Source organism: Fistularia commersonii, chromosome 27 (genome assembly GCF_037954325.1).
Source record: "Fistularia commersonii isolate RoL2024-O1a breed Wild chromosome 27, RoL_Fcom_v1.0, whole genome shotgun sequence".
NCBI classification, from domain to species: domain Eukaryota; kingdom Metazoa; phylum Chordata; class Actinopteri; order Syngnathiformes; family Fistulariidae; genus Fistularia; species Fistularia commersonii.
Window position 1 is genome coordinate 1,131,167 of NC_141310.1, and position 23,436 is coordinate 1,154,602.

Here is a 23,436-nt window from a genome sequence, read left to right on the forward strand (position 1 = left end):
TATGTAAACTCTGATGAGTACGAAATCATTTATTTTTATTTTTCATCATGCCACTGACCAAGCTTTCCACTTCTATTAAAGTATTGGACTTTCGTGATGACCACGTAACATGCTAAATGTATCTGCCCTTGACCTATAAGAAACTCTTGTTCTGGATCAAACTTCTTATTCTGGTTCCCTGCTTTCAAATGATCAATTTCTTAGGGTGACTGAAATAGATTAAATTGATTAAACATCTGTCAAAGAACACATTCAGAATGTTTTACTAAAAGTCTCACCAGCTATATACACACCTCCAGTATTCACACATGATGCCATCACAAGATTTCTATCAGACAGCACTGTCAGACTGTAATAGAGCACAGATGCAGCAATGTAATACTTAGATAAACTGTAGTAATCGAAGATACGGATACTGTAGGATCAAACTGTGGAAAATTTTTGAAGTACTTGTCATATCTGGCTTGGCATTAATCCTAAAAGTAGAGAGGAGTCCCTTATGGTTTAAGGTTTGAGAGGTATTCCAGATATGTTATTTGATACACTCTATCGCTAGTTATACTATTTATCGTAATATTTCAATCAAAAAAGGAAAGACGCATAGCTTGTCTAAAAAGATATCAAAGTTCTTCCTTTACCATCAGACCCATTAGGGTGGCATCGTGGTACAGAGGTTAATGCTGCCGGCTCACAGAAAGACAGTTCCTGGTTTTATTCTGACTGGGCTGACTTTAATTTGCCCTTTGGAAAATGCATGGCACGACTGAAAGAATGGCAAAAATTAAATGACTGGTTCAATCAAACATGACCAGCAAATCAAGCCTAGTCTTGTACATTTAAAGAGCAAAAAAACCTGCACACAAAATGAGTCATTACAGTCTGGTGCAGACCATAAGTCTTACCATCAGATAATATCAATTGGTTCTAATTATTATTGTTTCTCTTTTTTTTTTTGTTTTGCACAGCTGTAATATCTACTTACTAAACAAAGAAAAAAAAACAAAACCCTGAAACTCATAGAGTTCTGCATGAGAAATTAACATTGCATGTTCACAGTCGCCCATTTATCAGATTCCATCTTTTTTGACGTTTCACTCTACGATCACTTGATTAAAAGAATTAAAAGAATCACATGAAAAAGTCTTTATTTTGCCTTATTTTTCTTGCTGATTGTCACATAATGTTCATGTTTCATTCAATATCACCATAACCTTTTTAAAAGCTATGTAAGATAAAAGTTATGACAGTTCTGCTGGAGTACAAGGTCTTTTGACCTTATCTCTTACAATCATGAGAGGACGCCCTTGTGATGGATGGGAACGTTGCTCCGGTCGGAATCCGGCAACCCAGACGGCTGCGATTCATTTTTTTGTCCACTAGAGACCGCCAGTGAGCCGTGTTACGCGCATGATTCGGACTGACGTGAATGGTGAGTTAATGCGCCTTCTCCACTATATAGGCCAATTGACTGTAATGGCGTGATGGCCGTAATGAAAGCACGTTGGGTGCACATGAAAGTGACATTAATGGAAACTACCATTGAAGACAGCAAAGAAAACAACTTGAGGTCCGAAAAGGGCATTTCAATGCAAGGCTCGATAGCTGAATCCTCGATTCCGAGATTGCTATCAGGACTAAATTGGAAAATATGCATGCAGAAATGGCTAAGTGTTACTTCTTCACTCCTCCAAGTAATGAGTTCCAGATCCGTTCTCTCTCCAGCCCCCTCTTACCTCTCAACTGCTACACAATGATGTTGCGGACAGTGCTGTGGGAGCTAAAGATGTTCATGTGCAATGTGGCATTTGTCAAAGCGAATTGATTCCCTCAACCTTGTGATGAATTGCTTCCAAATATGTACTTTCGAAGTGATGGCGTGCGCAAAATTCGCATTTGTGCCTCGACGAAGCGCGGAAGCGGTGGGAAAAACGGGCAACACCGAGGGCGCGCGGACTCCTCGGATCAGCCACGACTCGACGACCCCCTCCCGATTTACTTCACGTCACCCCGCCCGTCTGCTCGCCGTCTCCTCCCTAAACCTTCCCTGCCACCATCCATTTGAGCTACTCCGGGCTGGGAAAGCAAGAGCTTGGGGGGGGGAAGTGAGAAATAAGAATATACGTGCCAACTCCCCACAGCATCCTAGTATTTTTCAAGCGGAGGAGGACGCGCAAGTGCAGGCGCGTCTGTGCGTGCCAAGTGGGCAAGGCGACACGCAAATCGAAAGCACCCCACAAGGGAAACTGGAATGAGAGTTCAGCTTATAACTCTTTGAAGAGGATCACGGCTTCAATGAGCGCAACCTAAGAAGAGTCATGCATGTCAAAGGAGAAGATCCCAGCAAAGGTGAGCGTTGCGTGGCTAACGATGAACACTTGTAATCCACAAACCATCCTTACAGTTCGGCGATCTCGCGTTGGTATCCGGATGCCCTTGAGTTGCCATGTTGATGTCAAGGACCGATGCTGGGGTTCATTGCAACGGACTGACGGGGACCGGCGGCTCCGTTATTGCCTGTCTGCCTTCCACCAAGAGCATACGGAAGCCCCTGCGTGGGAGTGGAGAGGGGTTTTGCATGCACCTAACGTAGCGACTGTCTTCGGAGACACTTGAGCACTCACTTGTTGTGCTCGATTGAGATCCAGTGAGGATGCTCGTTTTCGCAAGAGGTGGCCCTTCAGCAGAAAAGCACAAGGTCATCCATTCTCAGTCATATTAGAGCCTTGTCTTCAGATTGTAGTAAACACTTTGCTTTGGTAGTGGTTGTCAGAGAGGACGGTTGGAGCAGACGGTGTGTATTGGCACAAAACACCACATCAGGGGAAGTAGAAATGGAGTAGATTGCTTTGCGTGCATCTGCCAATGCCATGCAGAGTGTCTCCGGTCTCTGTCTCGGGAGGGTCGAGGTCAGTGACTTACAGTAACACCTGATGCTGAATTCATTTTCCTTCTGGATCTTTATCATTATGACACAGCTTTTCTTATATCATCCCGTTCTAATAACAAACTCAACTGGAGTGTTTTTTTTTTTTTTAAATCCACCACACCCACATGGACTAAGATAATACAATTCTAATAATAATAATATTAAGTTGGTACAACCTGTCATCTGCACCGGTTTAGCTTGAAGACGTCATCTGATTATTCACAGTAGATATAGTAAAAGCATAAGGATACATCAAACACACGGTTGAATGTGTCCACACTGAGACAGTTTAATTATTCATGTGTCACAGTTAAGGCTCATGGACAGGGTATGTATTTGGGCCAGTTGTTTACTGAGAAGTGGTATGCAGTATAGTACCTCTTGCAAAATATGTTACAACATCAACGTCTTAGTGGGTATTTTTTTCCCTGGAAACATGCAAAACAGGGATTTGAAAACAGACTGACTGACAAAACTAAATAAAAATAAATATGTCACTGATGGAATTACAAACAAAACAAACAAATAGATAATTATAATAATGCAAAAATGCAGGAGAGAGTCTTATTAAGTCTGCTCAGACTGCTAGAGAAAAAAAAAAATATATATATACATATATATTTGTGTATATATGTGTATATATAAATATATATGTGTGTGTATATATAAAACATCAGGTCATGGTTATAGTTGGGAGAAAACATAGAAACGATAAAGAGAAAACACAGGTGGAAATGTTTCCTCTTCTGTGAATTGCCGCTCTTTAACTTTGATAAGCAGCTTACTGCAAGTGAGGGTGTGTGCTAAAGATCTCTACAGATCCTGAATGTACTTGAAGGCAGATGTTGTACTGTTTAAAGCCAATCGAATGCATATTCTTTGCTGGTCGGCATTCGGCTGTTTCACAATAAACATGACGCGGTAACTTGATTTTAGGGTAGCGTTGTCGTTGACCAAAGAGGTTGTATTTTTTAGTTTTTTTTCTGGAATCAAAACAATTACATCTTCATCCAAGACCCCAAGAAAGACACTTCTGCAGTTCATGTCAATTTCAGCAATTCTTACCTATCTTGAGAGCCTGGACCAGATCAGAATTCCTGAGAGTATGGTGTGAATTGCAACTCAACTGCTGCAGAGACTGAACCATCATTTTCTCTTGCCAACTATTAACCCAGAAACTGCTTGCAAATAAGGTGACAGAGAGAAATAGAATGATTGAAATGGCAACCAGATTTTTATTCGACATGAATCACTGTTCTATTTATATTAGATTGAAGTGTGCTATCCTTAAAACTTCATATTAATGCCTTTATAAATATATACTTTAGGATCACAGTGTTTGTTTTTAGGTTGTGAATGTGGCTCCATGACGTTCCCACATAAGTGACACTTGTAACCATGTCTATAGTCTCCTTCTACTTCTTTACAAGGTTTTAAAAAGGGGATTATATTTGTACAGTAAGTACTTTTATTTTACAAGCATTTGATTTTTTTTTCAATAATTTAAAGCCATTAATGCTGTTTGTGGCTTGTTTATTCATGTCAGTACTACCAATGCAAATGCATAATTCAAACCTTCATGTTGTTTAGTGACTTGAAATTAAGATGCGCTTATCAGCTTAATCTATGAAGTCCTATAATGTTTGCTTTTTAATAACAATCACTAATTTTTACAAACTAATCGGGCCACTGGACAGAGGTGAAAGAAAGAGTTTGCTTGCAGACTGCAATCATGTGTTTTATAAACACATGCATTTTGTCTTATGTGCATTAATAACAAGGACGCAAATGCAGAGATAGCTATAGAGTAAACAATAGGTGGCTTGTTGAGGTTTTAATGTTCTTGAACGGGTCAATTTATGTTACATGTCAACATTATCACCAATGAGATTTTTGTTTTACAAATGGTATGACTTGAAATTAATGATCGGTTGCCTTGTAGGGGGAAAAAAAAAGATGTAGAGGAAAGATTGGAGTTATATTCAACAGATTCCAAAACAAAGGTATTTTACTCCCTCTTTATGGTTGGCCACATTGTGGGAAAACAATTACATGCCCTGACTCAAGAGACACAAGGGAGATATAGCTCTGGTCTTCTTTGCAGCTGCGCACATATTTACAAGCAAAGTAGAAAATAGAAAAATCAAAAGAGGAATAGGATAAAAGGCATAATGTGTAGCAGAGAGACGGAGAGATACAGATTGGTGCTTGGTGAATGTCGATACTAGCAGGTGGACCACTAGGGAATTGGTGCCCTGTGAAAAAAAGTACTTTGGGCCCCATCACCTCACCACGGCTACAACGATTTACTAGTTTTTAGGGACACTGTCAGTCAATGGCCCTTTTTTCTTTCTTGTGCCATCCCGATTACAGGAACATGCTGTAGGTGTGGAATTATTTTTAACATATTTTTTTTTAAATTTGAAATGAAAGACTCCACAAAATCAAGTTTATTCATTTATATTGTCTTTGAATCGGCTTTAAAGAAAACTAATACAATTAAAAGTTGTCTCTTGCTTTGCTTATGCCTTTTCCAACATTATGTTTTTGTTGTTGTTGTCAGCTGTGTTGGCAGCTTTTTTCTGCTTTTTTTCCCACATATAAGTGGCTTAATTGCAAAGTTAGCCCCCCCTCAAAATGAAACAGTTAATGAATCTTGATTATTCTAAATTAATCCATAACGGTCATTTGCTCAGTCACATTAATTTTTTAAATCGTTTGACAGCCCTAGTTTTTATACATGCATGACTTTTACATTAGCATGGAGAAACAACATCCTTTTTTCTCTTGCTCTTTTTCTTCCAGCTTGTCTAGGTTTTACTTTGTGCATTGCAATTATTGCTAAGCTTTAATGCAGATAAACATGGAGTAGGAGATGGCAAACTACTGAAATCTGGATGAGCATAAATTGTGAGGGCAGCTCTGTGGAAACAGTGTGGGTTGAAAATATTAGACTGATATCAAGGGCTGGTTGACAGAAATAGATTCTGTACTGGATATAGAGCCAGAAGCAGAGCGAAAGGGGGGAAGTTGTATGAAATTTGTGAAAATAACTAGTGCTTCTTAAAAACATTCGTGCTCCAGAAGAGCAAGTAATCCCAAGAGGGCATGAAGACTAAAATGTAGTGATGTAAACCATGATATTAGTGTATACGCACTCTCTCTCTCTCTCTCTCTCTCTCTCTCTCTCTCAGACACACACACACAAACACATGCACAATGCTTGTATACAAGCATACATTTTTGATAGAAGTGCTACAATGAATCGATATGATTTTATTTTTATTCAGTGATTAATGATCAACTAATGATGCTAATGTGAAAGATAATACGTATTGTCATGTCTGCATATAATATCCCATTTATCATTTCATGTCAGTGTTTGAAGTACAGCAAAACAATGGTAGTAAAAAACAGGGTTTTCTTTTATAAATGTGGCAAAAGTTTAACTATTTGTCCGAAAATTTTGAGATTGATCTAACTAATTATATGAAAAACTGATTACTGACGCCTGCATTAGATGAAAACAAAACAGTATAATTGCAGGTTTATGGTATTTTCAAATATGGTAGGACTACTGTCTTAGTGAAATCAACATATAAATATAGATATACAGTATGTATTTGGAAAGTAACGCATTTATTTGCCATTTCGCCTATTTAAAATATGCTGTGCTTGTTCACAACGTATGTGACTATCTGTTGCATCATTTTCTGCTACAGTTATTTAGTTACTTGTAACTGGTCAGTTTAACTCTCTTCTGCTCTTGAGGTTCTTATCCTTCTTATGTCATTAGTATCTTTATACAAGGTCTCTCCATAACATTTGGTCATTTCTTTTTTGCCCCTGAAACTAAAAGAAGTTATAAATGCTTTGCTGAATTCTTCTACATCTAAATTCTCCTCTGAACCATCTGTAAATCATAAACTTCAACAGCCCTCGGCTCCTGGAAATTAGCAATTTGGAAAAAAAACACTTGAGATTTAGATTAAGTATCTGTTCCCTTGGCACTTATCACGCTTTCAGTAAACAGATGTACTATAGAATCATCTATTGTCAGTCTTCATACAGATCTGGCATTTCTGCATTTCTGTCATTAAATGCCAACAAAGCTACTGAGGTCAACAGCCTGAGACGCATCGCTTAAATTTTGTGTGTTGTTCATCTTTTAGTTAAAATGTGATGGACAGGTATTTGTAGAGGGCCCATAATTTACCCACAGTTTTACGTTGCTCTGGAATGCTCTAAGGATGAGTAAGGCTGAGGGTTATTTGTGGTCTGCTATCTTGCCCAGATGGAAGCTGGCTGGGCAGCGTCACATCAAAAGTAATTCTTGGTTCACACAATGCTATTAATGAAGGTAGAAAAATTCATTTTTTAAGTGGGAGATTGATGACTGGATGTTGGCTGACTGGCCAGAGGGATAGATGACAAAAAGCCTGAAAAATCCAGTTTTGAGATGTGTGCACCCTACCAAGAGCGCAGGAGGCAAACAGGATAGTGTAAGAATAGATACCAGCATTCTAGCCAGGAACAGATGGTGAGACAGATCCGTGCACAGACAGGTTCCTACTGTCAATACAGGGTTTACTGAGAATAACAGTCATCTTGCTTATGCATGCACCCATACACATTCTTGCACTTGCAATAGTCTTGATGAGGATTTTTTTTTTTTTTTTTGGGCATCCTTTGACTCTTCACTTTGACTTTGATTTCTGTTTTCTCATTCCCCTCCATTTTAGTTCTCTTTCTGTACATAGCATGTGCTCCTTCCAGAGATACGCTTTAACATATGGTTTTTACTCAGTCCTTATTAAATGTTATGAAACTGCATTTTTACATCCCCCATTTGTAGTGCCTTCATTTGCGGTGAGGAAACGGCTTTATGTTGATGAGATAAATGATCTATTATAGGCAGCTATATATGTAGTTAGATGAGCTAAAGCAAGGATGTGTTTAGGGACTATTTTATCTATCCATCCATCTGCTTATCCTGCACTCAGGGTCACAGGGAATGCTGGAGCCTATCCCAGCTGTCATTGGGTGAGAGGCAGGGTACACGCTGGACCGGTCGCCAGTCAATCCCAGGGCCACAAAGACAGACAACATTCACTCACTCACTCTTTCGGGGCAATTTTCCCAGTTTTTTCCAAGTAAGCTGCTCCATGTTTTTTGGGAGGAAACCTCGTCAGAATCGAACCAGGATCCTTCGTGTTGTGCAACTGAAGCGCTTACCACTGCTCCGCTGTGTTGCCAAGTTTAAACTAGCACACATATTGATTTCACAGTTCATTGAATTCAAACTCTGCCTGTTGCACATAGCATATTGTAAACCAGACATCACCCAGGCGTAGAGCTGGTCTTTTTTGGTGTCACCGTAATGTGAGGTAATGGGTTACATTGGGGTCCGCCAGCTCAAGGAGATTTGACCTTGCAGATAGAACTAGTGGATCTGAAAATGGGGTATGGCATTTTGCTAATCTGTATTATAGCATAGAGCAAATTCTGGTTTTACTAAACAAAAAAAGTTTGTTATGTATGTCCATTGTGTTATCCAGACCTGCTAACAAAAGCACAAAACTGAAAGCCAGGAGGAGCCCTGTTCCCAGGGCTGCAACAGCAAAAAGAAGGTCTGGGAGATCTTGCATTTAGTTTTCAACATATCATAGGGAAGAACTTTGTTCTTGTATGGCATCTAAGAACTATTGTGAGATTGGTTATAAATTTTGAAGTGGGCTGGCTTAATTGTGTGGGAAAGCAGAAGCAAGAGTCATTTCTGCATTCACACCCTCCAAACCAACTAAACCAGGCTCAGGTCTCTACCGCCTGAGCCTCAGTTCAAGTAATCTAACAGTTTAGATTGTTCTAAAGATTGCTTCTTCTTTGTTTCACATGATCTGAATTTTAGCTGTACCTTTTCAAATTTAAACCCAGATAAGTCCTCAAAAGTTGTACCTTTGTTTCCCTATAATGACACCCCCATTAACACAACCCCATTCAACTTAGTTTCTGCAAAATAACTCTTCCATAAACATAACAAGCCATCGTAAACTTGACAAGCCCCCAACCCTGGCAGCTATATATGGAAAACTCCCCAGATTCCATTTGATATGAAGTGGCCTCTTGGACGAGGGTTGAAATGTCTTCCAGGGAAAAAATATCAAGTCCAGTTAATTTTGCAAGTATTAATTGCCCAAGTTATTTTTTTCATTTTTTTTTCAGATAAAACTGAGCCATATGATGACTTGGGCAATTATTTTAAGACAGTGATTATATGAGATAGAAGACTATCAGCCAGAATGAAAGGTACAAGACAATGGTGAGACCAGCGATGCTGTATGGCCTAGAAACAGTTACAGTGACAAAAAGACAGGAGGCAGCGCCGGAAGTTGCAGAGATGAAGATGCTAAGGTTATCTTTGGGAGTGAGTGACCAGGATGGATAGGATCAGGAATGAGTCCAACAGGGGAACAGCACATGTTAGATGTTTTGAGAGAAAGTCAGAGAAGCCAGACTGAGATGGTTCGGTCATGTACAGAGGAGGGACAGTGAATATTTTGGCAGATGGATGCTGGAACTGGGAGGAGGATAGAGAGAAAAGGGTTAGATGGAGAAGGTTGATTCGCTGTGGCGAACCCTGAAGGAAAACTCAACATTTTCATATCTGCAACATTCATCTCTGGTTCTTGTCTTTTCCATTGTCTACCAACCATGCAATACCGCTGGTCTTACCAACATCATGTACACCTTACCTTTTCTGGTCGATACTCTTTTATACTCATAACATGTTTCTACACCAGTGCTCCTGGCCTGCTCATTTCTTCTTCTCTTTTCACTGCTCTCCATTGCTCTGTACTGTTGATACTAAGAACTTGAAATCCTCCTTGCTTATCTCTAATCCCTGTAAAGTCAGCATTCCACTTGGGACCTTTATCACACATGTATTTTGAGTTGTTGCAGCTCACCTTCATCCATCTCCTTTCCAAGACATACTGTTTCCTCTCTGGATTTACCTCCACTTGCTCCTTCCTTTTACAATAGATCACAATGCCATTTTAAATGTCATAGTCCATGTTGGCTCTTATCTCAGCATCATCTGTCAGCCTGTTCATCACCATTACAAAAAAGAAGGGTCTTAGAACGGATCTCTGATGCGGTCCCACCTCCACCTTGAACTCCTTTATCACACCTACAGCACACCTCAGCACTGTCACACATCTTGCATACATGTCCTGCACCAGTCTAACTAACTTCTCTGCTACTCCAGACATTCTCGTATTGTACCATAGTTCCTTTACCTCTTATCTGGATTTCTAAGTTTACAGAGGCACAGTGCAGTCTGCTTTAACCTTATCTGTACTTCTCTGTCTGGATTCTAAAAGCAAATACTGGATCCCTTTCAGCTTCCACCAATTTTTCCTCTGCTCTGCCTTTGTACGCTTCAGCTTTCTAACCCTAACCCAACCATCCTATAAAAAGGTGGCGTATTATTTAAAAGGGGGATCACCACCCCAGTCTGCCAGTCCAGTGGCACTGTCCCCGACATCCATGCAATGCTGCAGAGGCATGTCAGTCAGGATGGCCCTACCTTCTAGTTCTAGCAATAGACTCAACATTTTACCTGAACTCCAGAATATTCTTAAAAACTCCTCCATCAAGATAACTCCTACAAACTTCCTACAAACCTTCCGACCATGATAGAATGAATAACTTAAATCGCGTAGCTTCAAGCTTTGCTGCTTTTCCTACACACACAGTATATCCACCTTCCCTGCTTCACAGCAGCCCAATTTCCACTGGTGCCCTGTGGGTTATCAGCACTTTTAGGAGTCATTGCTAACCTGGGCCTTGATCAATCAGGTACGGAAGTCATATTTAGTTTTGCACAAGATTCATGTCATGTACAATTCCTTACACAACTCCTGAGCATTTTCTTGCGTCCCCAATGAGGCTGCATTAACCAAAAGATCTGTGAAAATAGCTGAGAAAATAACCTTATGCTGCTAAAATTGATTTATAAACTGTTAATATGTATCAATGAAAAAATATGATATGGAAATATTAATTCAAAGCCATATAGAGGTCAGCATCAATTTCATATACTGTACATAATATAGGCCAACGTCATTATCCATCCATCCCTCCATCCATCCATCTTCCACCGCTTATCCGGAGTTAAGTCGCAGGAGTAGCTGCCGGAGCAGTGAGGCCCAGACCTCCCTTTCCCCAACCACATGGTCCAGCTCCTCTGGGGGGACCCCAAGGCGTTCCTAGGCCATCCTAGAGAAATAGTCTCTCCAGTGTGTCCTGTGTCTTCCCATGGCCTCCACCCAGATGGACATGCTCGAAATACCTCCCTCGGGAGGCGTCCAGGAGGCATCTTGACCAGATTCCCGAGGCACCTCAGCTGACTAGGAACTTAGATTGATAAATTGAGAGCGTCACACTTTGGCTCAGGTCCCTCTTTACCATGACAGACCGGTACAGAGTCTGCATCATTGCAGATGCCGCACTGGTCCCCCCTGTCGATCTCCCACTCCATCCTTCCCTTATTTGTGAACAAGACACCGAAATAATTGTACGCCTTGTTGATTGTGTCTCTGCAAAAAGCAGAGACAAAATCCTGTGGCGCGCAAATCAGATCCCCTCGACACCCTGGCTGCACCTAGAAATTCTGTCCATAAAAGTTATGGACAGAATTGGTGGCAAAGGGCAGCCCTGACAGAGTCCAGCTGTCACCGGAATCGGGTCCTACTTACAGCCAGCAATGCAGACCAAGCTCCAACATCATACAAGGACAGACCAGCCCATATAACAGGGTTCGGTACCCCATATCCCCGGAGCACTCCCCACAGGATTGCCTGCAAGACACGAGTGAATGCCTTCTCCAGATCCACAAAACACATGTAGACTGGTTTGGCAAACTCCCATGCCCCCTCGAGGTATAGAGCTGGTCCACTGTTCCACGACCAGGACGAAAGGCACACTGCTCCTCCTGGATCAGAGGTTCAGCGACCCGGCAGACCCTCTTCCCCAGCACCACCGAATAGACTTCACCAGGGAGGCTGAGGAGTGTGGTCCCCCTGTAGGTGGAGTATGCCCTCCAGTCCCCCTTTTTAAAAGGGGGGATCACCAGCCCAGTCTGCCAGTCCAGCGGAACTGTCCCTAACCCTAACCCACGCCCAATTTTTTTTCCCCGTCAACCACCCCGCATGTCGCTTGACATACCAGGACCTGTTAGGCCTGATAGGACTCCTTCTTCACTTTAACGGCATCCCTCACCTCTGGGGTCCACCCCAGGGTTGGCAACCCGACAGGCACCGACCACCTTACGGCCACAGCTCCAGTCTGCCACCTTGACAATTGAAGAACAGATCATGGCTCATTTGGACTCAACTTCCCCCGCCTCCCTCGTCCCCCTGCTTCTAATAATTTGTCTTTACCTCCCTGTGTGACCAACACAATAATCAATTTACTGTTTAAACGTTGGATGGAACTAGATGGTTGTTGTGGCATTGTATACTTGCTTGGGTCATTTTTTTTTTTTTTCTCATAGCCTTTCCCTGACTCCAGCGGCTGATTGAATTCAGGTGACTTCTTGAGACAAAACATTGTGTGTGTGTGTGTGTGTGTGTGTGTGTGTGTGCGCGCGCGCGCGCTTGTGTTTGTGTTTGTGTTTACAGCTATATCAGATACTATACAGGACAGCTTTTATGCTTCAGGGTCCTTTTCACTTGTGCCTAAAATTCCACATCTATGCACTGCTATGCACTACAATCTAAGAGTATCTGATCTAAGACCTAGATTAACAATTTGAGATTATATCCATATTAGAGGTCAGTCTGTAGTATGTCATACCAACTTTTGAATCAGCATCTAACCTCTGATGTGTCTAGCTTCTTCACCAGAGCTTCAATGTGACAGGATAATCACAAGAAGAAGGACAGGATTATTGTGTATCAGTAGGCCATAATATTGGGTTTACTATAATACTTGAGACTTAAACTATATGGCCAAAAGTATTTGATCACCCGTTCAAATAAACGGAATCAGGTTTTCCAATCACTTCCATGGCCACAGGTGTATAAAATGAAGCACCTTGGCACGCAGTCTGTTTTTACAAACATTTGTGAAAGAATTGGTCCCTTCAGGAGCTCAGTGAATTCCAGCGTGGAACTGTGATAGGATGCTCCCTGTGCAAACTTGTGTCAAACCTATGTTTGCAAATCAAACCTATGAGTCTCATGGCAGATGCTAGTGTTTCTAGTGTTGGGGAGATGAAAAGAGTACTTTGAGGAGCAGATGAATGAGGTAAATGAAAGAGAGGCATGGGTAGAAGATATGACCAATATAGATCACAAAGTAGCACAATAAAAGTGAATTGAGGAACGCATTAAAGAGGATGAAGAGTGGAAAGGCAGTTGGTCCTGATGATATACCTGTGGAAGTATGGCAGTGTCCAGGAGAAGCAGTGGTAGAGTTACTGGCTAGATTATTCAACAGGATTTTACAGTGAGAAGATGCCTGAGGAATGGAGAAGTGTGATGGCGCCCATTTTTAAGAATAAAGTATTAATTCAGCCTTTACCCATAATGGATGAACCATGAGCAGCAGGCTGCCACCCGCTATCGGAGCACAGGGGTTCAGCGTCTTGCTGAGCAACACTTAAATACACTAGGAGGAGCCAGGAATTGAAAAAGGGATTTTCAGTTCCAAGGACTATTCCTCTAGCTCCCACACCACGCAGCTCCATATAGCGTGTTAAACTTGATGAGCCATACAAGGAAGTTATGGGAAAGAGTAGCGGATGCTAGATTTAGAGCACAAGTCAGCATTTGTGAACAGCAATATGGCTTCATGCCTAGAAGGAGTACTACAGATGCAGTATTTGCTTTGAGAATGCTAATAAAGAAGTACAGGGAAGGTCAGAGGGAACTGCATTGTACTTTTGTAGACCTAGAAAAAGCATATGACATGGTGCCAAGAGAGGAACTCTGGTATTGTATGAGGAAGTCTGTAGTGACAGAGAAGTTATGGTAGACTGGTGCAGGACATGTAAGCTAGCTGTGAGACAATGGTGCTGTAGGGGTAATGAATAAGTTCAAGGTGGAGGTGGTACTCCTTCAGGGATCACCTCAGAGCCCCTTATTGTTTCCAGTGGTGATGGACAGGCTGACAGATGAAGTTAGACAGGCATCTCCATGGACCACGATGTTTGCAGATGGCATAGTGATCCTTACTGAGAGCAGGGAAAATCTAGAGAGAGGAGGAATGCTCCGGAAAGGAGAGGAATGAAGGTTAGTGGCAGCAAGACAGAATACATGTGTGTGAATGAGAGGAACTCGGGTGGAACGGTGAAACTACAGGGAGTGGAGATCAAGAAGTTGGAGGATTTCAAGTGCTTAGGGTCAACAGTCCAGAGCAACAGAGAGTGTGGAAAAAAGGTAAAGAAACGGGTTCAAGCAGGTTGGAATGGGTGGAGAAAAGTGTCAGAGGTACAAAGAGATAGAAGACTATCAGCCAGAATGAAATGTACAAGACAGTGGTGAGACTAGGGGTGCTGTATGGCCTAGAAAGAGTAACAATGATGAATAGACAGGAAGCAGAGCTAGAGGTCGCAAAGATGAAGATGCTAAGGTTCTCCTTTGGAGTGACAAGGATGGATAGGATCAGGAATGAGTCTATCAGAGGAACAGCACATGTTAGATGTTTTGGAGAGAAGGTCAGAGAAGCCAGACTGGAATGGTTCGGTCATGTACAGAGGAGGGATAGTGAATATATTGGTAGACGGATGCTGGAATTGAAGCTGCCAGGCAGGAGGTCTCGAGGAAGACCAAATAGAAGATTTATGGATGCAGTGAGAGAGAATATGAAGGTAGTTGGTGTGAGAGAGAAGGATATAGAGAATAAGGTTAGATGGAGAAGGTTGATTCGCTGTGGCGACCCCTGAAGGGAAAAGCCAAAAGGAGAAGAAGAATCGTAAACAAGCATCTGAAAATGCAAGGGTGATCCCAGTGTTGTTGCTCCATGAGATCATATTTCACAAAAAAATCCTAAATGATTTACCACACTTTGAAAAAAACAATTTTTTTATACTACAGATTAATTTATGTATTTATTTATTTATTCATTTATTGTCAATGCAGGTCAGCATGGTTATGCAATGGTTAGCGCTTCGCCCTCACAACATGAAGGGTCGTGGTTCGATTCCGACCTGGGGACCTTCCTGTGTGGAGTTTGTATGTTCTCCCAGTGTCTGCATGGGTTTCCTTTCACTGTCCAAAAATATGCATGTGAATTAGAAAAAAATTGAGAAAAATTCCCCCGAATGATTGAGTGAGTGAATGGTTGTTTTGCCCATATATGTGGCCCTGCGATTGACAGGCGACAAGTTCAGGGTGTACCCTGCCTCTCGCCCGATGACGGCTGGGTTTGGCTCAAGCATTCCCTGCGACCCTGAGGGCAGGATAAGCAGAAGAAGATGGATGGATTGTCAATGTAAACCTCATGTCATGATATTAAACATCAGATCCTTGGCAGAACGTTATTGGGACAGGGGGAATATATTGAGTCGACAGCCAAAGTAAGCCTCTTCCTGTCGACCAAATGGGAATTTCTCATGCAATAACAAGCGTGCAATACAGTGACTCTGGAGACAGTCTTTGGATGTAATCTGTGATTAAATTTATTTTTCTCACACTATATCTTTTATGATTTAATGTGAATAATAACGGCGGTGTCTTTCTGGATACATTGATCAGAGAGTAATAACTGAGAGCCTTCTTTGACAGCCAGAAATATGTATCCATAGCAACCATCTTCACACAATGCCACATAATAATTAAAACCTTCATCCTTATACTTAGTTTGAAACATAAGTTATTGTCACATCCTGCTGCTTTGTTCACTGCACAGGAAGATGTAATGTTAATGCAGAATTGTGAGACATTTATGCAGGGTCAGAGGAGGGACTGGGCTGTCCAGAATCATTATACATTTCTCTGGTTTTATCCTGAGGCTTCAAACATACTAATAATCTCACACATGTTGGAATATCTGATGCAGCTCCTCTGATACCTCACTAATAAACTATGTCAATAACCAGCTGGTCAGCCTTAATCTTGGTTTATACTTCTGTTTTCACCCAATGTGGATCCTAAGACGTATATACATTCTTCACAAAGCCAATACCTTGATGTGTTGCCACTGTGTTTTGAGCCTTCAGTTTTGGATACTGGATATGCTGTTGCGGCGCATTGTTTCGAGAGCGATGCATTGCGATACAATACTGTAAACTGTAGTCTGAGGTAGAAGTTTAAAAGAGCCTTTAAAATAAGGCTGTTTTATACTTTTTGATAATGAAATCGGACACCTGACATCCATACATGTACTTTCAAAACACAGCGTTTGAAAATTAGCTTCTGCTTAAATTTGCCAGATCTTCATGCTTTTCTTAACCATTGTTTATGTTTGTTTGAAACCATTCCTGCCAGCACTGCAAAATTTTCAATCTGTGAAATAGATCACCATAGCTCTTCCCATTTGTCTCCCCATATGTGATTAATTTGAACCAGCCCCCTGAGGAAATCAACTTATTTCCCAGGCCTGGGAGCTGTCAGTTGATGTAGGGTAGGGCACCCTACGAAACAAAAAAAAATGTACAGCTACCAATTCAAAAACTACCCATCTAACACTGATAATAAACTATTAATAAAGAAAGAGTTGGCAGTGCTGAAGTGTCCCTAAAAGTAGTGGTACCCATTTAGAGGAACAACATGAGTAAATGAAAGACTTATATCCAAATATATTATGGTTTTAAGAGGTCATGGCTTTGCAAATGTATAAAAGGCCTTTTATTCAATGTTCTGCAGTCATTATAAATACACCAATCCATGTTTGCATGTGTGTTCTCCTGGGAAAATAAAACATGGGTACCTCATAGTCTTGATTTTTTTTAAGACTTTAAGAATCATGAATCACTATCCTACATATAAATGAGGGTTGCACAATATAAATGAGGGCTGCACAATTCATTGTGTTATTTATGCTGTTGTTACATATTGGCCATCATATGTGTTGCTGCCAGTCGTCATTTAAATTTTTTGTCTGTATTTGATTGACCAGTCCACTATTCTGCTGAATGATGACTTATTGTTGCGCAAGGTTTCACACTTCGGTAGATTTGACAAGTAAGGCAGATGCTGAGTCAACAAAGAAAAACACAATTGATCAGGGTATATATATTTTTTTTTCAATCATATAACAGACTTATATTTTCTTCACTGGTATATATAATTGTATTGCCAAGATTATTTAGATATTATAAAGAACAATAATAACTACTGATATCTTCAATTTCAATCTTAAAGAATTCATAAATCATGAAGGACACTGACAGTTTTTTAAAAACAAATTACCATTGCCGTTACGGAGCAGTTTCATGCGGTCAATTGCAAGTTTAATTATCATTACTTTGCTAGCTGTTGCAAAGTCAGGCTCTGTCAGAGAGAGCTTGACTTCTCTTATGAATAAGAAATCATGTATTAGAGAGCTCATTAAATTAATAATGAAAAGGAATTAAAGCTTAATTCTACTTATAATACTGACTAATTATTTAAAGAGTTAGAGAAGGGCATGCTTTTCTGAACAAATTCATAGTAGCCACTGTTTTTCCTCATTGTCATCAAATCGTCAAATGGCAACTGAATTTGGCTTTTCGTCTGGCTTTAAGACATTTCACCTCTAATCTTAGAGTTCAGTTCTGAATGAGGCAGTTCTGAAAAGAACTCTCAGATGAGAGGTGAAACGTCTTCAAGGAAAGACACTTGAGTTTAGTTGTCTGATAAGATTTGATGACTGACTGTGACCTGGATGACTAAGAGCCTTCACGGGCATTTTCTCTTCATATTACACTATACATCATGGATCTGCCTTTCATTCATCCATTATCTACCTCTTATCCTATTCTTAGGGTTGTGGGGGATGCTGGAGCCTATCCTAGCTGTCACTGGCCAATAGGCAAGGTACACCCTGGATTAGATGCCAGTCAATCACAGGGCTACATATAGAGACAAATAACCATTCACTCTCATTCACACACATGGGTTTTTTTTCCATTTTTCCAATTTCTGTATGTTTTGGATTATGGGAGGAAACTGGAGAACACAGAGGAAATGGTATAGCCCTCCCTTACAAGGAAGGAAGTCGTTGAACAATAGTTTTTTAGGCTTTCCAAGTATGTGATGGATTGAAAATGTAATGTATGACTGAACTATAAATGCTGTATGAAGCTGTTAACAAAATGCTCCAAAGTGGAAGCTCAGAACACAAAAAGTAGTCAAGGTAATTCAGTAAACCATTTTTCAACAGCAATAATGTCAAATAACATTTTTTCATTTTTTTTCTTTCACCAAGGAAACAGTAAGGAACAAACATAATTGTAAATGAACACTTTATGATGTACACACTACAAAAGGTGCCACAGAAGTGGCTCTGATGAGCCAAGGATACTGTCACACAATGCAGTCAAGTCTGTTTTAAAATTTTTGGCATTCACAAACAGAAGACTTTGGGACTTGGGTTGACAAAGAAATACTGTAGTCTAAATCTGACATTGTGAAGGTGTTAAATAACATATCTAGATTTTCCTTGTTGCTCTGCCAGTACAACTGGTATTACACAATTAGTAATTGTGCTATATCGCTGTTAGTTTTTGGAACTACACTTCATTATCTCCTGTGCATTAAAAGGATGGACAAACTAGTATTATTCACAATGCAAAATTTTGGCATTGTGTGTTTAGGGCATCTATGATTGTCAGATCGTGAGGTGACGGTGTATTCAAAATTTGTAAAGCTGATGGTCTAGAAAAGATTTGCTGCTTCTCATTCAATTTATAGTGTTATTGCAGTATATTTTAATATATCTGTCAATGGAGCCAGTATACACTAATTACAGATGATGAGTTGTTGGATGTAGAGAAAACCATCGCTTGGTGTCAAAATTGGAAAACATCATCAATACCGATCACTGTCATGTCTTATATTGTGTCCAATGCATTACCTATTCAGTCTCTCACCACCCACTCCTTCAACTAACTAGTCTTCTTCATTTCCTTTTTAGCAGTTTCCTTTAGGGTTTACCACAGCAAATCAACTGCTTCTATCTAACCCTATCCTCTGCATCCTCATTTCTCGCACCAACTGCCATATCGTTCTCTCTCAATACATCCAAATTCTCCTCTTTGGTCTTTGACTTGGCCTTCTGCCTGGTTATTTCACCCTCACCATCTGGAGGGTCAAGACTGAAAGAGAATTGGTTTTGTTTTGGTAAATATTAGCAAATGTATTAAAATGGAGTGAAAGAGATCAAATTGTTTGTGCTCATTGTTGTTTGAGATCATGCCCCAGGTTTTGGTGCTCACTGTATTTTTTCAAGGATAATATCCAGCATATACAAGACGACTAGTCATTTACAATCAGATTACAACTTCTCTGGGCAGTTGTAAAACCCACCAATACACACTGCAAAAAAATCAAAAAGCAAGCCATAGCTGAGGGGAAAAACAAATTTCTCTTCAACTGCTAATTTATATGGTTTACTATTTTCATAGTTAATAGTTAATAGTTAATAGTTAATGACTGAAATTTTATCTGTCGGCATCAAACCTTTACAAAAATCTATCTAATACTCATTCATGGCATACGCTGTTAAACAGAAAGGCCCCCTGCCTATTTGTTGTGATGCAAGAGCCAAGAGCACAAACTACTGGGCTAACCACTGCGCCACACACACACACACACACACACACACACACACACACACACACACACTCACTCACACACACACACACACACACTTGAAAATTTGACCTCCAAAAAAACAATCAAATTTGTGAAATCAAATCCAAATAGGGAGCTTTCAAAACTGAATAGAGTCAAATGAGGGAATAGTTGATTGTTTGGATTTCCTCAGGCTACTCTGATATCCTTCACATCATCGAGAACTGTACATACACATTATTCAAAGTGACATTGCAATTGATCAATTGTTTTGCTCTGAAAGGGTTACCAAGACGTTATTGTCCGATTTGATTCATATTTGTACCAGCTATATAAAAATGACAAGAGAAACTCTCAACATGTCATAGTTTGTATCAATTTGTATACATTTTTGTTTATGTCACAGCACTTTCTGGGTAGTGACATCATGTGGTTGCACTGGGCTCAGTCCCATTCATTTTAACCCACGGTGGATAACACTGAAGACAGAAGTAAAAATGAGAGCTTCTGTTGTAAGGAGCTCCACTTTTTGTCATCAGTTGTTTACATTTGTTTTATGGACTGTTGTATTTACTTGTCATCGGCTTCCTCCGTGATCATGCTAGCGCTTGGTCTTTGTCATCAGATGCTACTTCTGCTGGAGCAGGTTGTTGACATCCCCGCTGGAGGACATCCATCTCCTGCTTGTGGCATTTCTTCAAGCGGGCTTCATTTGTTTCCTGAGGACCTATGGTTGTATGGTTGTATGCATGGCTTTAGTGTCTGCTTATAACTAGTAGCTTATAACTAGAGCTCTGAAGTAGCTTAGTCTGACTAAATGCTTCATATGCGTCCAGAGGTGGTGTGAACCACAGTTCTGTACATCCACAAGCGATTTCCTACTCCTTTCTTCTGGTCTTGTCCCTTGGAAAGCTGTGAAGACCAATATCACTTCCTTTTTTCCATTGGACTGGAAATTGCACCCAAAAGCAGCACAATGTGGCATTAATACCGTAAGTACCGTACCATATGAAGCAAAACTTAACACAGGCGGAAAGCCAAAGTTGACATGATGCAGCCAGTTTATGTTATTAACCCAGCATGCATTGTGCTACTGAAACAATGGCCCCGCCCATAGGTTAAAATATGTGTTATTAATTGTGTTTTTTAAAGAAATTCTACAATTCTTTGACCTTTTTTTAAGAACACATTCTAGTATGAGACAAACATTAAGACACATTTATGCCAATTAGTCCTCCCAGGCGGGGTTCCCTTGAATTAAGTTTGTGTGGGTGTTTGTTTTTGTATATGTGTAATATGTACATGTGAGTTTTTCTATGAATTTGTGTGTGTGGTAATTGTCATAGGGTGTAGAATGTATCAGGTGGTTAATTCAGTTCCAGTTTAAATAGAAATCAATAAACATAATTATGAAACCAGGAACAGACAAAGTTCATTGTGTAGCAATAACCATCTCTTTGACCTATTTCTCCCATGATGCAAACTTTTAATCAACTGTTGTTTTTGTTTTTGTTTTTGTTTTTGTTTTTGTTTTTGTTTTTGTTTTTGTTTTTGTTTTTGTTTTTGTTTTTGTTTTTGCGTACCATTTAAAAATTCAGTGGCAGTATGCAGTACCAGGAAGATGGGAGAGGAACTGCCTGGTATAAAGCCCTCATTCAGAACCAGTTACAGCCACACTCTGGGTCAGAAAATAGAACTGCTTGTAATATGCAATCTTGAAAACTGCTTTATGGAACGTGTACCACACGTTTAATGTCCCTATGTTTGTTAGAAAATTGTCCCAAGTAAAATCGGTAGGATAGTAAGCGGCTATCTTGTGTTATTTTGTTCAATTTTACTGGTAGAAAACAGCTCGGAAAAGAAACTGTATGAGCTAACGACCGGCAAATTCACTGAGCAGTATGTGAGCGTATATGTGTGTCTACCTCAGAAGCGCATGCTATGGGGATCGGGGCTTTTGATTCATTGCACTGGGTCGTTTTCTCATCCAAAGAAGTCAAAAAGACCTGCTTGTGCCAGGACAGAAAAAACAGTGAATTACACCAACAAAAGTCCACACGTTCTTGTTATTCTTGAAATAGCTTACCATATTGTCAACTGCTTTAAATTCTTGCCTATTCCATAGGCCTAAAGGTAGCCTACAGGAAAATATTGAAATGTATTTATTTGTTGGGATTTTGATTTTGCTATTTCAAAATGCATGAAGTGAGAGAGACGGATTACAATTGAGGTAACAATGCCGGCAAGAATTTAAAGGTACTTTAAAACCCTGGATATGTGAATAGGTGAAGGAGGTTAGTTGGTTTGACTGGATGCAGGGGATATTGGGGAGAGATCAAAAGAGGAAGACTGAGATACATATTGATACTGTTGTAACATTTATTGGGCCAGGTTACTTTTCTGAGAGAATTTGATCAAAATACATAATACTGTTGGCGGGAGTTAACTATATAAATAGCTGAAAGAGATGTGATAGCTACCTAGCAGTGCAATCACATTGTCTTTGTACTCTGTAACTTTAAATGTCTGAGTAATTTTTGTGGCATGCCTAATGATGCATTTCATCCTTTGCTGCTTTTCCCTTAAATTGAGATTACACATCTGGTGACAAAATCTGGTGGTTGGCAGTTGAAGTTTAGTACAAGCGGGTATCCGTTTATGCTCAACCCTTCATTGATGGTCCAACAACCTCCATCCTTCATCCAAGAAGGTTGACCTGAGGGCTAGCTCCCTTCCTAGTGACCAAGGCTCACTAAGTGCAGCCAGGGATTGGGAATGGCAAACCTAGGATAAAGGCTCATATTCCCCTCAAAGATTGCTATGACAGCTCTGCCCTGTGACCAGACTTAGTCTGTTGGACCAAGAGTTGGTCCAGCTCTTGCCAGTATATCTCTGTCATCAATTTGATAGTCCCCTGAGAGGATGAGATCAGTGACGTTCATGTGTTTAAAAAGCTGAATTGATCAAACCTAGAAGCTGAAGTTCTGGATAGAGGCTGGAAGGTTAAGTGGGCCCATTGGAAATGAGGGTGCCCAGTAGCAGCGCTACCACTGAGCTTCTCAGGAAAATGGAAGTTAAAGGGCAGGGGCTAAGAGGGGCAAATAAAGAACTGGCCAGTCCTGCTGAGAGGATCAGTCACTGGCTGTGGTCACCACAGGGCACAAACCTTGGAAAGATCAGCCTGTGGTGGGTCTACCTCTTCGTCGTACTCAGTGCTGCTGCTTAATAAAGTTGCATGTTTCAGTCATACCCAACAGTCACATCATCCAACAGTCCATTACTGTCCATTAATGTTACAGTAGAGTAGAAATGTTCATACAACCAAACTGATGTGAGTAATGTTTAAATACTTAATGCACCTTAATGAATACTCCATTCCCATTCTTTAAAGACAACTCTGCCACTGCAAAGACTTGGCATCGATACGTTTTGATGGTGCTATTTTATTTAAATCTAAATATGACACCGAATAATTGTAAAAATGACACATCCACAGCATTTTTTGGCCGAACATCTCACCCATAACATATTATGTATGCGGTGGGGTGTGTTTCCTGCTGCTTGTCTGGAGATACATTTTGTGTTTCTTGATGTGTAGCAGGTGTTGTCTGATTTTGGCAATGTTCTCATCCCTCAATTGTATGCATGTTGTATGAGCTTTCTGTATCAGCATGTTTGTTGATGACTGCAGGTTTTTAGAGGCCGTGTTCTTGGAATTCCCACTCTGTC

General features: G+C 40.5%; 1 protein-coding gene across 2 annotated transcripts in view; it reads left to right on the forward strand.

Annotated features, from left to right (window-relative positions):
* Positions 1–2,011: 2,011 nt before the first annotated feature.
* syt7b (synaptotagmin VIIb) overlaps positions 2,012–23,436 on the forward strand; it is a 91,983-nt gene continuing 70,558 nt past the window's right edge. For both annotated transcript variants that reach the window (XM_086174772.1, XM_086174773.1), the window contains exon 1: positions 2,012–2,346. In XM_086174772.1, coding sequence (XP_086030898.1) covers positions 2,316–2,346 — 31 coding nt within the window. In that variant the 5' untranslated portion in view covers positions 2,012–2,315. The remainder of the gene's footprint in view (positions 2,347–23,436) is intronic.